Below are 21,925 nucleotides of genomic sequence, written 5' to 3' on the forward strand. Positions count from 1 at the left end.
GTCTGACATTACTCAAAAATACTGTCAAGCCTTGAATGAGAGAAATCTTGCTGCTCTGAATCTGTTGCCACCGGTCTTAACATTTTGCCCATTTTGACAGAAAAAAGGAGTAGTTAAGTGCCCTAAATGTTATAGGTTGGAAGTTTTTCCGTTAGGAATTTAGGAGTAAAAAACAAATATGGGCAGTTTAGAAATGTTACTAATTCTGCATAGTATCTCAATCCTCTCAGATTGTTTGAGGGCCTGCTCTGTTTGAAGCGACGTTGCAATGACCACAAATTTGTGTCGAGATTTGTCCAATCCCTACTTTTTAACGTTTGTTTCTAATGAGAGGTGGAAATTCCACAATACTTTTAGGAAAACTATTCAGACTGAATGTGAAAATGTAAAGTAACAACACAACGGTTTCAGGGGTGTGCATCAGTCATTATTTGGTTGTTTTACCTCAGGCAAATTCGAGATGCGGGGTAAAATGAGGCCAGAGATGGCGTTTTTTTTACATTTATAAAATATTTTTTCAAAGTATTACTATCGTACCGTCATTTTATATATATATATATATATATATATATATATATATATATATATATATATATATATATATATATATATATATATATATATATAATGACAAAAAGGTCATTATATAACTCCATTTTTTGATGGTTAGAAGTGTTAAAAAATACAAGAACCTTTACTAATTGTCTCTCCCTTCACTACTTTGCTTTAGTGAACATTGTCTTTTGACTCGAGTGACAATTCAGAAAGCTAAAATGTTACCTGCACAGTCTGACCCTTGAACAGTTTGTTTTCCTGCTGTTAAATCCAAACAAATTGAAAGCGGCCCAGTGGCCAAAAATTGATTGTGTTGGATCCGAAAGGTTCCTTCTTACTTAGCTTTTGCGTAAAGCCGTTGCAAAATATCACAAGTCAGCAAAGGAATGTTAATGCTGTAGATTAGAGACCAAGTGCATCGACCGTCTGGAGGTGGGACTATACTTTCTCTGTTTCATTGATCGGGATAATCCCTCAAAGCTCTTAGTGTCGGCGCACACATATTTACATGCACATGCCTGAGTCGGTTTGGAACACGTGCATGAGCGAGATTGTTTTTTATGCTCAGCTGGACAAATGAACAGCTGGATACGAGTGAAGGAAGGCAAACAAAACACTCTCCTTTTAAAACAAGATTCTTGAATGTTCCCTCAGCTTCAAATGCACCATACGCGCCACTCCTATCATGGAAGAAAGCCCAGCAGGCTGTTCCTTGGAATATCATTCTGTTGCTCGGAGGCGGCTTTGCCATGGCTCAAGCATGCGAGGTAAAACTGTGCTCCTGAATGCAGGTTTAGTCATACTGCATTCAAATGTGTCCGACAGTTGATCAATGGCGTCGCACATTCTTCGTCTCCTCTGCACCACGTAGTTGGTTTTATTTTCACCAGTGCTTTATTGTGATGCGATTTGACCTTTTACCTCTTGTGCTGTTTGGCAGGAGTCAGGACTGGCCTCCTGGATCGGAGGCCACCTCCAGCCTTTGGCCAAGGTCCCGCCTGCTGGGGCCATGATGTTGATCACGGCCTTTGTGGCCTGTTTCACGGAATTTGCCAGCAACACTGCCACCATTATCATATTTCTACCTATTATTGCTGAACTGGTGAGTTCGTCTCGAATACACACTTCTGCGAGTCACTCGGCCTTGAGTTGACTCTTTGTTGTGCACCTGAAGCTGGGGTGGGTGAGGGTGAATATTGCTGCTTAATTCTGATTTGGCCACAAAGAGCACATTACAAAAAAACAAAAACAAAAAAAACCAAACAAAAAAATCTTTTGCTGCGTGACTTCTTGCTTCTTCCCCTGTGTGACACCAAGGACTGTTGTTTATGTGTTTTCAAAATATGGCGCAGCATTCCAACTAAAATTGGGATTTTCATTGCACAAGGAAGGAAGGAGAAAGCAAATAGCATTTTTGCGTGACTCTTCTTGATGTTTCAAAAAAAAACCCCACAAAAGACACTTGTTTTTGCTGTCAGGTTGTGTTGCAACAGATAGTATTCTGTTTGTGCTTCGTTAGTTATTAACCCCTATTGTCTCTAATCATTATGGGGCTCCTTTGTACTTTGCTAAAGCTCCATACACTGCCCACACCCACTCAATGATCGTTTACACCATGTAAAACTCAAGTACATAATTAGAAACATATACAAACAGCAGATCGTGTCAAGATTGGTGTTGCTATATTCCATCTTTTAATAAGTATAAAGTATAAAATGTATAATGATGATGATTGTTGTTAGTATCATTATTGTGATTATTGGTGTTGTTGTCGACAATTATAATTTTCTGGAATCAAAGGTAAATAGCTCTCCTACTAAAGTCAAGCAGTTGATACTATTTTTGCAATCTAAACTTATAAATCCTTCGTACCATGACATACGTATGTAGCTATACGCTAAATTCTATTATTTGATTTATTTATTTACAGTAATTGATTCTCTTCATTTGTGAACATTTATTTTTGGCTACACAGCTTCAAATAATGTACATTGATTTTTTTTTTTTTTTATCCAATCAGATTTCAGCTTCTATGAGGCCTACTGTGGTAGACATTTGCTCAGATATTGCTAACAAAAAAAAAAATGATCCAGGCAGGACAGTCTCCGTTACTGGGCAGTAACTAATAAGGATGGAATGAGATCTGTTGTTGTTGTTTTTTTTTTGTTTTTTTTTGCCATTGGGTTGGAAGAACAATTAAACACATACTCCCAGCTTTGAACCACATGGTGATTTTTTTTTTCACGTAGTTGGTTCCCCTTCACCTCGGGTGAGCCGTAGGGCAGAGATAGTTGTTGACCGGCTCTAGACAATAGATGGATGAATGAAAGCGGTATCAATGTCTGTTTGTCATAAAATGCCAGTAGGTTATGGTGTTATATTTGTGCCACAATTACGAGCGCACGAAAAAAAAATTGAGGCGAGAAAATCAAACTGAGCGAGCGAAAACAGATTTTGAGAGCAAGAAAAAAACTATTGAGCGCGTAATGATAAGAGTTTGAGCAAGCGCCGATGGAGTTTGAACACAGAAAAAGAAATTGCTCGCTCAAAATTCCTTTTTGCTCGCTCGGGATAGCCCTCTCTCGCTCAACATCTCGCTCTCGCTCGCGATACTTTTCCCTCCCTCGCTCAACATCGCGTTTGCTCAACATCGAGCTCTCGCTCGCTCGAGTCGTTCTCTGCGCTCGCTCAGTCCTGCTCATGCGTTACGTTTGTGCCACAAACCCAGCCAATCAGAGCTTGTAAAAGCACTTTGATTGACAGCTTGGTATCCAATGAGATTGCTTGTACCCTATCCGTTGACGCACTCCTGTTTGCCCTGTGTTCACTTGAAAAGGGCAAACGAGAGTGCGTCAACACGAACTTGGGCTGGAGAATTACTTTTAATATTATTATTATTATTATTACTGTATTGTATCATTTGACAGAAATACCTTGTTAGTTTTTGTACTTTAATAATATAAGCCCACCCCTCCCACCCACGTCGATGTGACGCACTCTCATTTGCTCGTTCCGGGTGAACACAACAAGCAATCTCATTGGATACCAAGCTGTCAATCAATGTGCTTTTACAAGCTCTGATTGGCGGGTTTTGTGGCACAAACGTAACGCGTGAGCAGAACTGAGCGAGCGCAGAGGACGACTCGAGCGAGCGAGAGCTCAATTTTGAGCAAACACGATGTTGAGCGAGGGAGGGAGGAGTATCGGGAACGAGAGCGAGATGTTGAGCGCGAGAATGCTATTGCCAGCGAGCAAAAAGGAATTTTGAGCGAGAAACTTCTTTTCAAGAACTTTTTTTCTGCGCTCAAAATCTGTTTTCGCTCGCTCAGTTTTATTTTCAACGCTCAAAATTTTTTCCGCGTGCGCGTAATTGTGGCACAAATATAACGCCATACTAGGTGGCCATGGCAGGCAAACTAGAATAGGTATTTAATTTGATGCAGTCTGGTCACTTTTTTGAGTTTATCCATTCATCCGTTTTCAGTACAACTTATCCTCAGGGGTGTCACGGGCAATTAATTACTAGATGTTTGTATGAAGTATGTAAGCTAAGCCCTGTGCAGTACAATATATTTTCTGTTCATGCCTTCCAGCGGGCTATAAAGTGTTATGAAGTATTCACAACAACTTGCAAATTTCTCACCCTGTTACAACTTGTTGCTAGTGCTGATACCAAATACTTTCTTGACATAGGTTGTTGTGCTTTGTAGGCATTTCACGCGGGCGTGAACCCACTGTACTTCATGATCCCTGCAACAATTGGGAGTTCATACGCGTTCATGCTACCCGTCTCCACACCACCCAACTCCATTGCCTTTGCGTCCGGTCACCTCATGGTCAAAGATATGGTGAGCTGCCGGTTACTTTTTTGGTTTTTAATCCAATAACTGTTGATTGCTGCTCGTTGTCTGTCGTGTGCCTTCTTAGGTCAAAACTGGCTTTGTCATGAACATGCTTGGTCTCCTCTCAATTACGCTCGCCATGAACACATGGGGCCAGGCCATGTTTAACCTGGACACCTACCCTGACTGGGCTCGCCCTCTCAACAAGTCCGCTGCCCTAAATTTTACTCGATGATCACTAAACAAAGACTAAAAAAGTCATTTGGAAGGAATATTGCGTGTTCCGCTGTTACCTTTTATGGATAACCCTTTCAGCACCCCTCCCTCAGGAGCCCTCCGATCCCTCCCGAGTTTTTTGTTACACTTTAGGCATAAAAAAAAAAAAACATTCAAGGGATGCACAACATGTTTCAATGTTTAATAGATTAAATATGATTTTAACAAAAACAATGAAAAAAAACACGATTGTCAATGCTGTGAAATATGACGTATTAACATTAATTACTGTTTGTTTTGTTTTGCCATATTAAAATCCTGCTAAAAGCATTGCAAAAAATTTAACCTCACTACATCACATCTTTCAAGTTGGCATTAAAACTTATATTGCTATCAAATATCGCTGCTTACAAGCATCAACACCACGCAAAAACAGGTTTAATGTTAATTTAATTTCAGAAGAAAGTTGCTCATTTATTACGTTGTCAATTATTATCATGGTAAGGACACTGCCAACTACTGTCAACTACTGCCAACTATGCGCATCCTCCACCTTGAGGAAACAGCACAAAAATACTATTATAATTTACAAAATCAGACAAATGTGGTTACACCATCTTCCCAAAAATATTTCTCAGTGGTCTTTGATCCATTCACTTATTGATTTTTCGAACCGCTTATCCTCACGAAGGTTGCAGGCTTGCTGGAGCCTAACCCTGCTGTATTGAGGCGGTGGGCCGACCTTGAACGTCACCAGCCATTTGCAGTCTTTGAACCATGCATAATGCAATGAAATAAATGAAGTGCTGATGACTATGCAGTCAAATCAATGGAAATGATTTAAACTTGCTCTCCAGACTGATAAGTCCCTCATGCACCTAAGCATTACCCAGTATCAAGTAGCTACCCTATGTTCTCTTCTCTTTCTCTCCTCCTCTATCTTTTTTTTAGCAAATCTGAGTTTTATGACGCTTCAAAGTAACCAAATTAATTCATATATTTATTCTCAGGTTTTTCGAACAATGTTTAAATGGGATAATGATGTGAGAAAATACAATACCCATCCTCTGTTGTGGCCACTATGTTTGAATGGGTCATCTTAATGTGCCATATGGTCAACCATTTTGGAAAACAAAAAAAATTCTGAAGTGGAACATTTTGCAGATTTGGGGAAGGTACTATATGCTTGTTTTTGTGACCCTGTTTATCAATAATGGAAAGCAATGAGGGTGCGGCCCATGTTTTGATCTCGTAATGCCTTCCATATGCTTGATGCCAATGAATAATTTCATTGAAAGATTTTTCAATGAGTAAGTAAGTGAGCGTAAGAGGTAATAGTTGAATAAAGTTAAAGGTGACATATGATAAAAATTCTTCTTCACAGTGGTACAGTTGGTTCTTGAGTGCCTGTCGACCTATAAAATGTGAAGAGCTATCTGTGTCAAGAAAATGTATGTTTAGGTTAAGTCATTGAGATTTTAGTCCTCGTCATCATCATCATCATCATTGGGCCCATGTGGTTGGGACGTCCCAAACAAAACAATCTGCACTCAGTTCATCACTACATACAGAAGGTGATGAAACTTCAATCCTCACAGTGTATTTCAATGCCATCTGGCATGCTTAATATATAACCTTACATAGTATTACCCATTAGCATAATCGATACGCCTAGAAAAAAAAAACAAAAAAAAACAATGATTTTTTCCTGCATGCCAAAATTTAAAAAGGACAAACAAACAAATGGAATTGAAGTTGACTGGCTAGCTTTATTGTGACCAAATAATACAGTATGCTACTCTCAAACAACATCCATGATCATGTCAAAGTCAACCACGATACACAGCTGCAGTGTGTTTGTATGCCATCCGGCACACATAGTAACACCCACCAGCAGAGCCGAAACACCTAGAAAAAAGAATTTGATTTTACATGCCAAAAACAAAAACAAATGGACATGAAAGTTGATTGGTTGGTAAAGCAGTGCCGCTGTTACAGAGCAACAAAATTGGACCCGCTGTCCTCTGTTGAGACAAAATGAGGACACTCATCTCCGGTGTGTAATAAAGTGTCTGGAGTCACACGGCTGAGAGCAATGGCTAACTTGCACAAGGCTACTGTGGTTACTTAGTGTTAGTGGGTTCGCTGCAAAAGGCTTTCAGTGCAACACCTTGGGCGACTGATGTCGGAACTGTCGGATGTTTGGAACTGGAGGGATGAAAAGTGTTGATTCATTAAAATGAAAATGAATATTTAAGTTTCGCATTGTAATTGTCTACATTATGTGACTGATATGATTAGGAAAAAGACATTAGTCTTTTAATCATTAGGGCTTTACAATCCTTTTCTTTCAAATGCATTCTGACTTACTCACTGTGTTTTTGTCTCTACAATTGTTACTATATTTAAAATACAGCTTCAACATTAGATTATTCAATCTTTTCCTGAAGAATCTTTCCACGAACAAATGTAATATAGTTTTTATGAAAACATACTATTGGCCAATAATGTAAATGTCTTTTAATGGTTTCACAGTTAAATAAATGCTTGTACAGTGAAATTAACTATACTCAAGCACACCATTGGTTTTGTTTTTCTGACATAAAACTTCAGAATATACAGTAGCTGTCATCATTTTAGTTTGAGATCATGTCACATGATTCTATGTGAAGTTTCCACCGTTTAAAATGGTCAATTCTGCATGGAAACAACATTATGACTATGACTATGTTTATACCACTTCCTCTTTTATTCTCGCTGCCAAGCTTTTTTTTTTCTTCAATATTTTCTGTGCAACATGTCATAGCAGCGATGAAGTTTGTCACCGAGTGCGTCACTGGGCCCTTCAGGTAAAAGCTGTAACTTTTTATGATGATAATCAAGTGTGTAAATAAAATGTTAAACTGTCTTCCACCTAATTGCCTTAAATTGTTTAAAATGTCTTCCAGGAACATGATTGTCGCCTTGTGTTATCTTTGACAGTGCCAACTCCAATACATACTGAAAAGCTCAATATATTTTTGTTCATGTTAAGGTGAAGAACATAGGACTCTGTAATGTTCTCATTTGTTAAGCGTTGTTATACCATTGTCAGATCTCATACAGTATTCCTGTTGAGTATTAACCTGAAGTTAGGTGATGATTTGCATGACATACCATGGAAACTGTTATTGTAAAGTTTACTTGGCAGCTAGACAAAGGTTTTTTTATCATCTTACCTGAACATTTTCAGCCTAATTCTTTAATCAGAATGTGTGCACAGACTTTTTAACGCACAACATGGGTTCAAAATGACATATATTATTTTTGCTTGAGCTAGCTAGTTGGCTAATTTAACATTGCCCTAAATTTAGCATTTCCAGGAGTGGCTCAATGTGTAGTTTGAGGTCAAACGTTTGACTATGCCCACTAAACGTTTGACTCCAGGCATCTGGGGTCTAAAAGTGACACTGTGGAAGATTTAGACTGTTTTTCATTAAAAATAAAAAACTAAATTATTATTAATTTCAAAAACTTGCAGCAGGAGGGGGAATGTTTATTGGTGCATTTACCGCAATGCCCCTAAAGTTCCCACAGACACATGCAAAAAAATTACACAAACATGAGCCCCCGTGTTACGAGATAAATCCGTTCCGCGGTTGGCCTCGTAAGGTGAATTCACCGTATGGCAGGATAACCTATGTTAAATAGCTAATGTGTTTAGAAATAATATAATGCTACATATATATAATATACATGTATACTATCAGAAAACATCATAAATAAAAAATATAGAAAAGATTTATTTACCTTTGATTGGTGTTTGCCATGCCCATATTCCCTAGCAAGGGTAGCCTAGGCTAGTTTAATATTTCTTGATTATCTCCAGCTTCGTTTCCATATAAATCATCTTCTGACTTCTCTCTTTAACATCAGTAGCAATCTTGGGACCCATTGATAACCCCTTCAACTTTGAATTGAGCAGTAAAATACACTACAAATATGGATTTGTAACCACTCGCGATAGAACAAAGCTTTACCATTCCGCCATTTTGAAACAAGTGAGGCCGACCAATAGTAGACCAGCCTCTACGTGAGGAGACGCCGACCAATAGCAGACCAGCATTGTAGTCACGCTTTGCATGGATCCAGTATGACGGGCAACAGAAAATAAGTACAATTACCTAAAAACGCCTGCAGATGAAGACAAAACAAAACAAATACAGCCATCCCCCTAGGGTCATGACAGCTGTTTTTGTCGCAGAGTCGGGGAAAATACCATAAAGAGGGTACGAAAAAACTCCACATCACAACATAAAAAAAACGTAAGGGACGCTTGGGGTCCACTGTACTCCCTTTAAGTGTCTTCTATTCCATTTTCATTCTTGTTTTAAAGCAACAGATAAGAACTTTCAGGTTGTGTTGATTATGATTAGATTGTGTTGCTAATGTTTTGAATAATGGAACTGGATCCGTGCATAGTCGTGAAAGCCTGAGCTCTCGTTGCCTGCATTCAGACTGAATTTACATTTTCGTCTTCAGGTGCTGTGCAAGACAATGAATCCGATTTTCTCTAAACTATATAATATTTTTAGGTTTTCGATGAGGCTGGCCTTGTCTGTGTAGAACTGTGAACTATCAAGCAGTTTGCTCTTTCACACAAATTTCCAATCGTTAGCATTAGCATTATCGCATCAAAAGCTACTTACCAGTCCACCAGGAAAAGAACCAGGTCAGCGTCGGTTTGAAATCAGGACGTCCCACCCTTGAGTCCGCACAAGTAACTTTGAGTGCTTATCAGGTTGTATTTCTAGTCATGCGTTGGCATGGTGGCATAGCGGCCGAGCACTCTCAGCTGCCACTGCCTTGTACCAGAGTTTAACCATGCCACGTCTACAGTATGCCTGTATCTTTTGTTTATTAACAGGAGAGCGTGCTGCAGTGATTCAGTGAAGTCTTCTGTATTCTACCTTTGGGATGTATACTCTTCACCTAAGCCTCTGGGCCGACACCTCTGGACCCTGATGTCTCTTTGTTTCACTCTGATTGTTGTTACCGGCACTCTGCTTTACCACTGGCTATCCACAACACTAAAATATGAACACAGCACATCTGCATACACAGCTCTGGCGTACAGCGTGACCATGCTGCCGGTCACCTTCCTGTGTCATCCTCTGCGCTGCGTGCTGACCATGATCCTGCCCACCGTCTGCACCAAGCAGGGCCGTAAGCTCCTCATCTCCGCCTCGGTCATGATTCTGATGCTGAACGTCATCCCAAACATCAGCATGAATGTGGGCGCTGTCATACGTACCCTTAAGTGCACCGCCGAGGGCTTCTCCAAGACTTTGTTGAACTCGTCAGAACTTTTAAACACAGCCAGGCAGGAAATCGTCAAGGAAGCCATCAAAGTGAGGAAGGAGGACCTCAGCATTGTCACTAACTTGAGGATGTTGGATCATTTCACACGTGTGGATGTGTCCGAGGTCAAAAGCAGGTTCACAAAAATAATTGGGCAAGTCGAAAGGAATTTTTTTGATATGAGGAAGACAATAACACAGTACAAATTACTATCCAACAGAATTTTGGCAGTTGTAGTAGTTGCTTTGCTCATGTTTGAGTCTGCACGCTACCTGAAATCTTATCTTACATCCATTAAATTTGATAACAATGGCATTTTCAAACAGCTCAGGCAAAATGAAACTCACGCTACCGCCAAGAGGTGTTGTCCTGTGTTCGGAAGATTTCAAATTTCCTGTGGGGAGTGCTCCCCCAGTGTCATATCACTCCTGGTGGTGACCTTATATTTCACCGCAATAGCTTTAATAGCAGCCTTGGACCATATTGTGTATCATACAGTTCAGATCATTCTGCCGTGGCTGCTGGACTTTCCACCCATGTCTGCCAGCATCAATGTTACTTTTAAGGTGAGTATCCACACATTTTCAGGCACACTAAACATACATCTTTTAGAGTACTTGCTTTAGTCTGTTTTAACTTTGAATTATTGGGTTCCTTCTTCAAGTGAAAAAGTATTTGTTTGTTCCGCCTGTTACTATATGTTGCTGGCATAGACAGATGCAAACAAAGATACATCACTCATAATGTACATAGTATTGAGCATTAATTGCACTGTATGACAGACGGTCCAATGAACCTGTGCAACCTGTTGCCATTCATAAAACAGAATTGATCTTGTGTGCAACGATTATGTCAATATTGACTAAATTCAGACAAAAGAGTCATGATTTTGGAATATCCAACATTGGCTCGGTGATATGCCGTGTGATATTTGTAATGTAGAGTCTTGGTTCAGTAATGGGTGGAAAAAACTGTGCATTGTGCAAAGGGACAATTAATAATGGTTAAGCATTTTGTCACAGACTGCCTGACTGATTAATGCCTGAGTTTTCAAATGATGTGACCATTTATACCCCTGGGGTACCGTGAAGGCACTTCACTGAAAATTTAACATGATTTCGGCGGGTACCACCAAATCAAATGTAGTACTTTCTGATGCCTTGATGATGACAGTACACTTTTCTTTTCAAAATAAGATCTAATGAAATTGGCATGTTCCGGCATAGGGTAGGGTGAGATGATGGACAGTGTGGAGCCAGATGTAGGGAGGCAGCGAGTCAGCGAGTACTCCGAAAAACTAAAGGTTTGCTATAGGGAACAAAACAGGGTGGGCGGCAGCATGAAAATTAAAAATCGGGAAAGAACCAACACTTGAACAACGGACACGGGAGGAAACCAGAACAAAAGAGGGACTAGCAAAGACTTCAACTGATCGACCGACAGACACACAGACAGACCGTATAAAAGTAGAATAGACAATTGACAAACCCGACAACCACCTGAAAGCAAACCGGGAACTAAATACACTCAACAGTAACAAAGTAACACGCAACAGCTGGACAGGAACAATTGGCAAGGGAAGATGATTGGTTGATACACGAAGGGCAGGTAAACACAGACAGGTGGACACAATCACACTAACAAGGACAGACACAAGGGGAAAAAAAACAAGAACATGATACATCACCCAAAAAGCAGAAAACCCCCAACATCAACCCACAACTAAACATGACATAAATGAAACAAGAGGCAACTTATTGCTAAATGTTGTTATAGTGAACATTCTTTAAATGTTGTATGCCTTTATTTTGTAAGTTAGGATTTGCAATGTAGTTACTGACACAACTTTTTCAATACTGTGGATGAGTCAGAAATAAAAGAGATGATGTTGCGCCATCTGTCTTGTGGAAGTGCTGAACAAAATATGACTAAAGATATCACTACAAATGTAGTTGCAAAGTTTAAAATATCAGACATGGCAGCACTCTAATTTACGTCTTTTTTTTGTTCCTCTTTCTCCGAAAATGTTTTGCACCCATTGGTGGGTGGGTACTTGGCTGAAAATAATACTTCACAGGATGTCTACATACTACTGTTAATGCTATATATTTTTTTTTTTAATCATTGCTAGGTTCAATGGTTTCCACCAGCATTTTGCATCATCCCACAATCATGCATCACACGGCAGCTGACTGACTTCCGCAAAGAGTACAAGTGGAACTTCAGCCCCGAAGCGTCGACGTGTGATGCCTTAACATCAGCTCCCAGCGCAGGTGTGAGCACACTCCTAGTATGTCTTTGGCTGATGAGCTACCTGCTGGTGTTCCTTGAGGCTTATGCCACAAGACTACGTAGGAACATTTGTGCATCTTTTTTTAAAGCACAGGAAGAAAGAAGAGTGGCATATCGGATTGAAAAAGGCCAAGCAAAGCAGGACAGAAATGAGCCTGAAAAGTCAGTTTTGGTTGTTTGCAGGTGACATTCTTACTTTTTCTTGATAGTCAAATGGGTGAACTCACTGAAGAGAAACTTTAACTTCATGGCTTTCGCTCAAAATGTTTGCCCTGCATCAGAAACTACTCACTTAAATCTTCTCTAAGATCCAAAGATTCTTAGCACTAGGTTTACAGACGAAGACAACAACAAAAATGAATCACACATAGAGTGAATATTTCTATTTGATTAAAATGTGATTACATTTAAGTTTTACTCAAATCATACACCATTGCTTTAAACTGTAACCTTACTGTTAGAAAATTTAACGCAATTAAATGAACGGTAAATACTAAATTGTGTCATTCTGTGTTATTTAGGTGAGAGCGCCACTAGATGTCATTATGGTGCTTTGCTGATTCAATACAGTACAGCACCACAGCTGAGAAGTAATAGCTCCAAGAAGATGTGTAAATAATCTTTGAGGGCATAAATGTTGTTCTGTTCTATTTCAGTCGCTGTCAAAAAGAATAGTATGCTCTATCTTCAAAGTTCCCTTTTTAGTCTTCTGGGGATAATTTTAAGATGTCCTACCTGAATAACAAAAGAATTTAATAATTTCTTTTTCATCTATTTTTAGCATGGCGTTTGGCCGCGTCTAGGCAGCCGCGGGTCTCTGAATCTGTAATTAAGCAGCAGTACATTTTGTAGTATTGCTCCTATCCGTTCATATGTGAATATGATGGCTGCGCAGTTTTGTCATAGGCCAAAAAAAAAAAAAGTAATGGTCACCATGTTCGAAAAGTGAACACATTAGTAAAAGGGGGTTTGAAGAAAATCTGAATTTCATATGTGAGAGTTAAAATGCTTAAATACCTATATCAATAAATACCTATATCTTACAATCTAAGATATAAATGTTCCTTTTCTAAAATTATGGTATAGTGGGCCTACTATACATGTGACAATAACATTTCTTTGAATCTGTTTTGAATCTTTGAAAAACATATACCATACAAGCACATCCTCTGGGTTTTCAGTAATTACGTACAATGGTTGTACCATGGTACGCCCATGGTTACAGCCGGTACGAGAATAGAAAGGATTTTTAAATTGGTGGATGTGTAATGATGATAAATTACAAGTGAATATAATAGTGTGCAAGGGAGGGGAGTGTGCTGGGAAAATAGAGAGTGAGCGGCAGAGAGAGAAAGAAGCCGACATCCGCGTCTCTCAGTGGATTTCACCTGAGCACTGTCGTCACATCACACTGAGCGCTGTCACTGCAAGTCATGGTAAGGTGCCCATTTTTACTCTTACTCTTTCATTAATTTTCCCATAGCACAGTGGTTTGAACTGATTTTGTAAAATCAACTATATTTCTTATTTGCAGATCTATTGTATTATATTATTACAGTCGACTTAATGACATGTAAATTAACATTGCATTAACTTTATACTATTGCTTAGTCTGAAACATTTTAAAGTCTAATTTGAGTCCCATCAAAAACAAAGAATACATGTTTTTTGCCTCTGTCAGTCTTTTTTTTCTTTTAACAAAGGCCCAAATTTTGCCAGTAAAGTATGAGCACAACTGAAATGATGCAAACAACAGTTCACATTCACATGTAAAGAAAATGAAGAGTCTTCATCAAACCAAATCTTCATGTTTTTGGACTGCGGGAGGAATTGTAGAATAGTAGGAGATAATCCGCAAAAGTGCACGGACGGAATGGGCACTCCACACAGAAAAGCCTTCGATCCAAATCTATAACTTTAAAACAATTAGGTATCACGGCAACCAAATTGTATCTGCATGAATATTGAAAGTCCATGCAGAGCAAAGATGAATGAATGTCTTGTAAATTTAACCAAGCACAGAACAGAGTTTTTTAGCAACACTGCAAAATTTGAACCAAAACAATTGCTAAATTAAAAAAAAACAGGCTTCAAAAGAGACTTTTGTCGATAAAACGTCATTGAAATTTTAGTTGTTATTATTACGATCACATTTAAACTATTGCTCTGTCCGCTATGAATTTTCTTTCATGAAATATAAAGTAGCAATAATTTTGTCCAAATGTGCATCGTTACAGAACATTATATATATATATATATATATATATATATATATATATATATATATATATATATACCAGCTAGCTTGCAAGCTAAAGGGCCTCGGAGGCGGGCGGCGGGTATGTTCAGGCTTTCACCCTCTTCTAAGTTAAAGATATGCAGTTCTGATGCAATTTGAAGGTGTCGGTGTAGCTGCTTAGCTTAAAAAAGCTTAAGATGGACTCAGAAAGCTCATATAAATAAATTGCTGAAAAATAAAACAAAACACATATTTATCTAGTTACCATATTGTAGAAGCACTGTAATTTTTTATTTTGTTTCCCCCCCCCCGATAGCCAAACGTGCACTGTGCACTGTTTTACGCATGCCAGGAAAAAACAAAATCTTGAAAAGTGAAATATTGAAAACATTCAACAAAAGCCACGGTGCATCGTTTCAAGCTGAAACGTGTCTTTAGGACTGTCGGCGGCGCCACTGAAGATCGACAGAAGTGAATGCAGTCAAACATGGAAAACCACACGGCTAATTTTCACAATACCAATATGACGGGAATGCCTCTGAACTCTGTGGAAGAGCAAGTTGTAACGATATTGCTGACTCTTCTCATCTGTGGAGTGGGTATTGCCGGAAACATCATGGTGGTGTTGGTTGTGTTTCGGACCAAGCACATGGTGACCCCGACCAACTGCTACCTCGTTAGTCTGGCGGCCGCTGACCTCATCGTGCTTCTGACCGCAGGCCTGCCTAACATCTCCGACGTGGTAGCCTTCTGGATATACGGCTACACGGGATGCCTGTTTATCACATATCTGCAGTACCTGGGCATCAACGTGTCCTCCTGCTCCATCATGGCTTTTACCGTCGAACGGTATATCGCAATTTGTCACTCCATAAAGGCTCAGTTTCTCTGCACTGTGTCACGAGCCAAGAGAATCATTGCTGGCGTATGGATCTTCACATCACTTTACTGCATAATGTGGTTCTTTTTGGTGGACATTGATGAAACCGTCTACAGCAATGGGGTTGTGGTTACCTGCGGCTACCGTGTCTCCAGGAGCCTCTACATGCCAATCTACTTCCTGGACTTCACTTTGTTCTATGTCATACCGCTCGTGGTGGCCTCCGTGCTTTACGGCCTCATCGCCAGGATTCTCTTCATGAGCCCTCTTCCGTCGCATCTCGACGCCAGAGGCTCGGTTCACCGAGGTCGCTCGAGCAACGCTAAAAAGGCCAACAAGGCGTTGGTCTCGGCCAGGAAGCAGGTACGGTACAATATTTGATATTTTTAAGTAAAGAGGAGCAAGGAACTCCATGGTGGGAGTTTTCACTCCTCCCTGTGCACACTAAGTCAACGCCCCGCCATGATCCAAAGGCTTCTATGATTGGATATACGTTTGCTCCTGGTTCGCGTTGTTAAACACTGGTACTGGATTGCCATCCAGTCCTTCACAGGGGTTGAAAAGAGTGGCTTACTGCAGGTTCCCTCTGGGGGGAATTTTGAGCCAACTCTGTTTTTTTTAATGTGTGGTATCAAAGGAAAAGCATACAAAAAACACTGCGTAGAAAGCTCAAATAATGCATAGATTGTCATGATAGGACTACTTTCAATATGCCACACTGCCGTCCCTTCTCACTGCTTGCAAACGGGAGGTTGAGATACACCATATAGGTGTCAAATTTAGCAAACGTCAGGCTCATTTACCGCCATTCAAAACTGGAAACTGTCAATTCTGGACATCATGAAAACCTGATTTTTTTGTCATGCATTTCCTGATTTTTGCATTAATCCTTTCAACGGCAACTCACGAACGGCACAATAGAAATGTTTGTGTTGCGTTGCCAAAACCACCTGGGAGGCGGGGGCTAGCGGACAACCTATGACATTTGCAAGCCTTTCAATGACTTCCTTGAGTGGCTTGTGCCTTGTAGTTGACAAAAGGCTTCGATCCAAGAACTAAAGGTTGCAGGAAAGCTTTCGTTTCATGCAACACAAAACCACCAGGTGGCGCATTTGCAAGCTTTTCTATGACTTCATTGATTGACTTAGCCTGGAATTCCATATGGCAAAAGTTTTCAAAAGTCACAATGATCCAATTACGACATTGTGAAAAAAATGTTTGTAAAGGGCTGATGCCACTGAACATTTTGAAGGGTAAAGTAAATACCGTGGACATACAAACACATAGCACATAATTCATATATACAATCATACATTTATAAATGAAATTATATATATATATATATATATATATATATATATATATATATATATATATATATATATATATATATATATATATATATACTGTGTATCAAAACGTACACATCACAAACCTACATAAAATCTTATTCAATTTAGACATTTTTTTTTAAAAATTTATTAATATGTGTTTAAAACTCTTTCTGAGCACAGCCATTAATTGACATCTTTTCATTTCTATTTTATAGTTGTTCCTCAAACTGACACCTTGAACAGATACAAACATGCTTGCTTGACCGGTCAAAAAAAAAACCCTGTCAAAAAAAAAAACCCTGAGATAAGCCGCACTGGACTATAAGCTGCAGGACTCAAATCATGAGAAAAAAGTCACACCTTATAGTAGGACACATACGGTATATATTTATATTTGACGATGATATGACCTTTTCAAAGTCAGCCCAAGATAATAACGTCAAGCTAATGAAAAATACCCGGACACCCAGGGGTTAATTTGAAGAGCAGTGGCTTTCCATGCTTCGTTTCCATATAAATCATCTTCTTACTTCTCTCTTTAACATCACTAGCAATCATGGGAGCCATGGATAACCAATTCAAATTTGAATTAAGCACTAAAATGCATAATAAATACGATATTGAAAGCACTCTCACACGAGATCAAGTCTTTAGGCAGTCATATTTGTGACCCTGTGCGCCGAACAATTGTAGACCAGCATCTTCGTGAACCCATCACGCTGACCAATAGTAGCCCAGTACCCTAAGAAGTCGAGATGCTGACCAATTGTAGACCAGCATTGTAGTGATGCGTTGCAGTGGAGGCAGTTTGACGCCAAGAGAAAATAAGAGCATTTACCTAAAAACGCCTCAAGAGGGAGGCAAACCACCCAAACCAGCTAACACCACAGGTCATGACGGTTGTTGATGTTAATCGTAAAGCGGGACAAATGCCGTAAAGAGCGGATGAAAAACTCAGTATTTCACATTGTAACGTGAAAATTGAACCCGGGGGTCCATCGTGTATGGGCCCCCGTGTTACGAACTTAATCCGTTCAGCGGCTACGCTCGTAACTCGAACTGCTCGTATGACGGGCAATCCAAACCTATGTTAATTAGTGAATGCGTGCAACGCGTGCAAAAACCTTAGGAAAAAACATCACGACTTTATACACATATTAAAAATGAGTAACATAATCTACTGTTCAGTTAAATTAAATAACATAAATATACAAAGGAAATATGACATTTATCTTTGGGGCGACGTGACTTGAGCTGGGTGGAGGCGGAGGGGAGCAAAGACCAACCCGCAGAATTTATTTATTTATTTTCTTAAACGGGAACTTTTCTCAAACTAGAACATATCACCGGCGATTTCCTTCTCTTTAATCCATAATAGAAGAAGCCTCTCAATTTTGTTGTTTTGTCGATCGAGGTCCGTCCGCCGGCAAGGAAAGTCTTGCCCTTAGAAGATTGCCGAGCGGTTACGGCCATACTCACGAGCAAGTTTAACTATGCGTGCGCCTCCTTTGTATTTTTTTTATTATCTCCTGCTTCGTTTCTATTGTCATCATCCATTTACTTCTTCCATTACCGCCACAAGCAATTTTAGCAGCCACGTCTAACAGATAGAGTTTGCAAAGTCTTTACAACACACCGACCAGCTGTGCCATCAAGCTAGATCCATGTTTTTCAACCGCTGTATACATTTACGGCATTGACTGTGCCGCGGACAGCACCCTCAAGGCTTTAAATGTGACCCGGTGATCAAAAGGTTGGGAAACACCGAGCTAGATGAAGACGTTCGGCCAAGCATATCGGCATTTCTGTGATTGACATGACGCCGGCCAATAGTATCTCCGTATCTCCGTGAGTGAGACTGGGACTGTGACCTTAATCGACCAATAGCATATCGGCATCTCCGTGACTGACTCCATGACTGACACCGTGACTGAGACAGTGACTGTGACATTGTAAGAGCAATAGCGTTCAGCGTTGCCGTTATAAGCGTGGTCATTTAATTTTGTTGATGCAGTAAAGCGAAAATAATTGTACGAACACATTGACCAGCATGTCGGATTGTTCGTATGATGAAAGGTTTGTGTGTAAGAGGGGGACAAAAAACGCCGCGGTCCACGCTCGTAAGTCGAAAAGTTCGTAAGAGGGGGAGTTCGTAAACCGGGGGCCCACTGTATATGTATATATATATATATATATATATATATATATATATATATATATATATATATATATATATATATATATATATATATATATAATCAATACAACTTCCATGCAGCAAAAAAGAATGTTTTTCCTTTACACAAAATGTCATTTCATAAATGTTCATCAGCATTCATCAACCATATCACGTTTTTTCCAATATCGTGCAGCCCTAATTCATGTTACCACTCATGCAACATGAATATTCGATGTATTACCGCCTTTCCTCTCCTTTGTGTATACTGCTACAGATAACGAAGATGCTCGCTGCCGTGGTCATCCTTTTCGCCATCCTTTGGATGCCTTACCGCACGCTGGTCGTGGTCAATTCCTTTTTTGACCCTCCTTTCCACAACAGGTGGTTCCTGCTCTTCTGCAGGATGTGCATCTACACCAACAGTGCCATCAATCCCATCATTTACAACCTCATGTCCCAGAAATTTAGAGCGGCATTCAAGAAGCTCTGCAAGTGCACCTGTCGACACAAAGAGGAGGTGGCGGAATACAACGTTCCCATGTATTACAGTGTGATAAAGGATTCCTCCCATGAGAGCAATGAGCCGATAACAGAGCAAGACGAGGTCAATGAAAAGACCGTCAAGAGGTTCGATTCGGCAGAGCTTGAGCCTTAATTGAACTGGTACTTTACTTATTTAGCCATTTTCTGTCATAAAAAGATGATATTTTGTCTGTTAGTAAATGAATAACCAATTTTCATACATTCTTACTGTAATACCTTTAAAGAAAGGTTTTGCTCAGTTGCAGCTCACCAGTTTTCTGGGTTTCTGGGCCATGTGACATTTGCAAGCTGAGCCGTGATTTTTTTTTTTCCTTACCTAAACCCTGTGCTGATGTCATGCCCGTTGTTGAAGGTGCATGAAAAATAATGATTATCAAATTAATCATAGACAAATTATTAACTTTTTACCAATGAAAATGGGTGAACAAGTAATTTGTCTTTTTAAGGCTTTGAAATTACAAATTAAACACTTGTTTAATGCAGAACAGATGGTCATCTTCTGCCTTAAAAGTGATACCACCACTGATTTGAATAGTATTTATTATTCATTTATCATTTACTGTGCCAATATAGAGAACAAGTACAGAGTCCAAATAGGAAGCACCCTTTTTGTGAATTGGGCTAAACAACTTTATTTATAAGTTACATCTAATGATTTTTATTTAGAGCATTCTAAAGGCATAAATTTGAAACAACTTTATTTATAAGTTACATCTAATGATTTTTATTTAGAGCATTCTAAAGGCATAAATTTGGCAATGGAGAATCTAGTGTGGATGAAAAAAAAATGCTTGAACAAAATTGTTCAAAAATATTCACAGAAATACAAATTACACTGATATGCCGAGTATTACGATTTGTGAGGGAAAAAAAACAAAATTGGGTGTGATCGACCAAGTGAACTTTGTTTGCATTCATCCAATGTGAGCTGAAGGCCAGAGACACAAGAGACAAACTCACTCCGACCCCAAAGTCAAGATTGAAAGCCCGAACGTTGGCGTGGAAAACAATTTCCTAATGCTCACTTTACTGGCCGGCTTTATTGTACACATCAATCTCCTGCATAGACACCGGCAAATATTTTTTTGGTTTTTCAATTTATTCATGTCTTCTTTTCTACACTTTCAAAGACGCATACCCTGAGCTGGATATAAAAGGGAGCGAAAGGATCTGCTTCTAGTGGCCGGAAACCAAGTTGGTGCCTGTTTTCAATACCACAATGGCACAAATACCAACTTTCCACTTATAAAACTAAACAAAACAAAAGCCTCCTCCCATGCACACAGTTAGAATGGGCGCAAAAATAGGTCCCCAGGGTCCCATTTTGGACAGTTTTGGCCGGGTTACAATCACTTTTTTTGCCTGTGATTTAGGCATGAATGGCTTTGTATAAAGTTGACATGAGATGCATTTGTGGTTCTGCGTTCATGCGTTTTATTTTAACTGTTTATGTGTCATACAATGCACTAGATGTTTACTATTATTGTCTATCTGTTTAATGAGACACTGGTGGTATTATAATGGAGATGTTTGGGTGACTTTAAATGCAAAAAAGTTCTTAGTGTCATTATAAATCGATAATAATAATTAAAAATAAATAAATAAATAAATAAATAAATAAATAAATAAATAAATAAAACACCTGATCCAACAAGATGTGGCAAATTGGATTTTTTGAGAGCCAGTGGCTATTCTGTAAAATAGTCGTCATTGTATCCATTGTTCATGAGGAAATGTGCCTGTGTTGCACAAGGGCCCTTCAGGTGCTCAGAGAGAGTCCCATAAAATACTGTAGAGTAAATTTCATCTGAACAAGAATCCTCAACAATACGGAGCAACACAAATCATCTTTCATGCTCTTTCAATTAGCACATTGCCTCACATTCTTTTCCATGTGCTGCATTTGCATTACATGCATCTGTATAGAGAATGAATAAATGAAATAAAAACGCGACTGACTTGAATGTTTTTTGGTGTAGGTGTTAAAGGCCTGTACATACTGTAGAGTTGCGCGAATCGTCGTGTTCGATTTTGTCAAAACCAAATAAAACGGCCCACTAATTTGTGCTCTGTTTATGGAGCATGATCTGTTTCAATTTACAAACAAAAGTTAAATATCAATGCATACTGGATTTGGACCTTCTCAAAAATTCCCTTTATTTATTTATTTATTTATTTATTTATTTATTTATTACTGTAATACTGTCAATACTTATGCATTGAGCGTGAGACTCACACATTTTAGTCCAGCATGAAGAAAAAGTACAAGTGGGAATAAAACTATTTCTACACACAATGGCAAAATAAAGGATTGTGTGACTGACTGTCCTGTCTTTTGAATAAAACTCTCACCTTCCCTACTACAACTCTTCACCTGACACGACTTCAAATCTGTACATGAATCTCTCGAGTGCAGTGCCATCTGTGACTACGACTCTCTTTTCACTGCGCAGATCTTTCGTGTGGATTGCCGCCCATCGATACAAAACTCTTTTCTGTGGGTTT

The 21,925-nt window shown here is 39.2% G+C and overlaps 3 protein-coding genes across 4 annotated transcripts in view; all 3 read left to right on the forward strand.

Annotated features, from left to right (window-relative positions):
* Positions 1-7,526, forward strand: part of LOC148427969 (Na(+)/dicarboxylate cotransporter 3-like) — a 32,806-nt gene extending 25,280 nt beyond the window's left edge. For both annotated transcript variants that reach the window (XM_088408311.1, XM_088408310.1), the window contains 4 exons: positions 1,210-1,322; positions 1,496-1,657; positions 4,266-4,403; positions 4,483-7,526. In XM_088408311.1, coding sequence (XP_088264437.1) covers positions 1,210-1,322; positions 1,496-1,657; positions 4,266-4,403; positions 4,483-4,632 — 563 coding nt within the window. In that variant the 3' untranslated portion in view covers positions 4,633-7,526. The remainder of the gene's footprint in view (positions 1-1,209; positions 1,323-1,495; positions 1,658-4,265; positions 4,404-4,482) is intronic.
* On the forward strand, positions 7,329-12,639 carry ocstamp (osteoclast stimulatory transmembrane protein). The gene is made up of 3 exons (XM_088408313.1): positions 7,329-7,462; positions 9,520-10,519; positions 12,085-12,639. Exons 1-3 carry the CDS (start codon positions 7,329-7,331, stop codon positions 12,430-12,432), a joined length of 1,482 nt encoding a protein of 493 aa, XP_088264439.1. The 3' UTR covers positions 12,433-12,639.
* A 2,332-nt stretch (positions 12,640-14,971) lies between these two features.
* On the forward strand, positions 14,972-21,467 carry LOC148427971 (thyrotropin-releasing hormone receptor-like). The gene is made up of 2 exons (XM_088408729.1): positions 14,972-15,727; positions 19,152-21,467. Exons 1-2 carry the CDS (start codon positions 14,972-14,974, stop codon positions 19,530-19,532), a joined length of 1,137 nt encoding a protein of 378 aa, XP_088264855.1. The 3' UTR covers positions 19,533-21,467.
* Positions 21,468-21,925: the final 458 nt, after the last annotated feature.

The sequence above is a fragment of the Hippichthys cyanospilos genome, chromosome 2 (assembly GCF_059441005.1).
Source record: "Hippichthys cyanospilos isolate Australia breed blue-spotted pipefish chromosome 2, RoL_Hcya_1.0, whole genome shotgun sequence".
Taxonomy (NCBI): Eukaryota; Metazoa; Chordata; class Actinopteri; order Syngnathiformes; family Syngnathidae; genus Hippichthys; species Hippichthys cyanospilos.

What these genes read in the sequence shown, in the direction of transcription:
- ocstamp (XM_088408313.1), top strand. Translation starts at nt 7,329, where the DNA reads ATGACTATGACTATGTTTATACCACTTCCTCTTTTATTCTCGCTGCCA. An exon ending in TGCGTCACTGGGCCCTTCAG is followed by an intron (nt 7,463 to 9,519) that starts GTAAAAGCTGTA and finishes GTTTATTAACAG; the next exon opens with GAGAGCGTGCTGCAGTGATT. An exon ending in GCATCAATGTTACTTTTAAG is followed by an intron (nt 10,520 to 12,084) that starts GTGAGTATCCAC and finishes AATCATTGCTAG; the next exon opens with GTTCAATGGTTTCCACCAGC.
- LOC148427971 (XM_088408729.1), top strand. Translation starts at nt 14,972, where the DNA reads ATGGAAAACCACACGGCTAATTTTCACAATACCAATATGACGGGAATG. An exon ending in TGGTCTCGGCCAGGAAGCAG is followed by an intron (nt 15,728 to 19,151) that starts GTACGGTACAAT and finishes ATACTGCTACAG; the next exon opens with ATAACGAAGATGCTCGCTGC.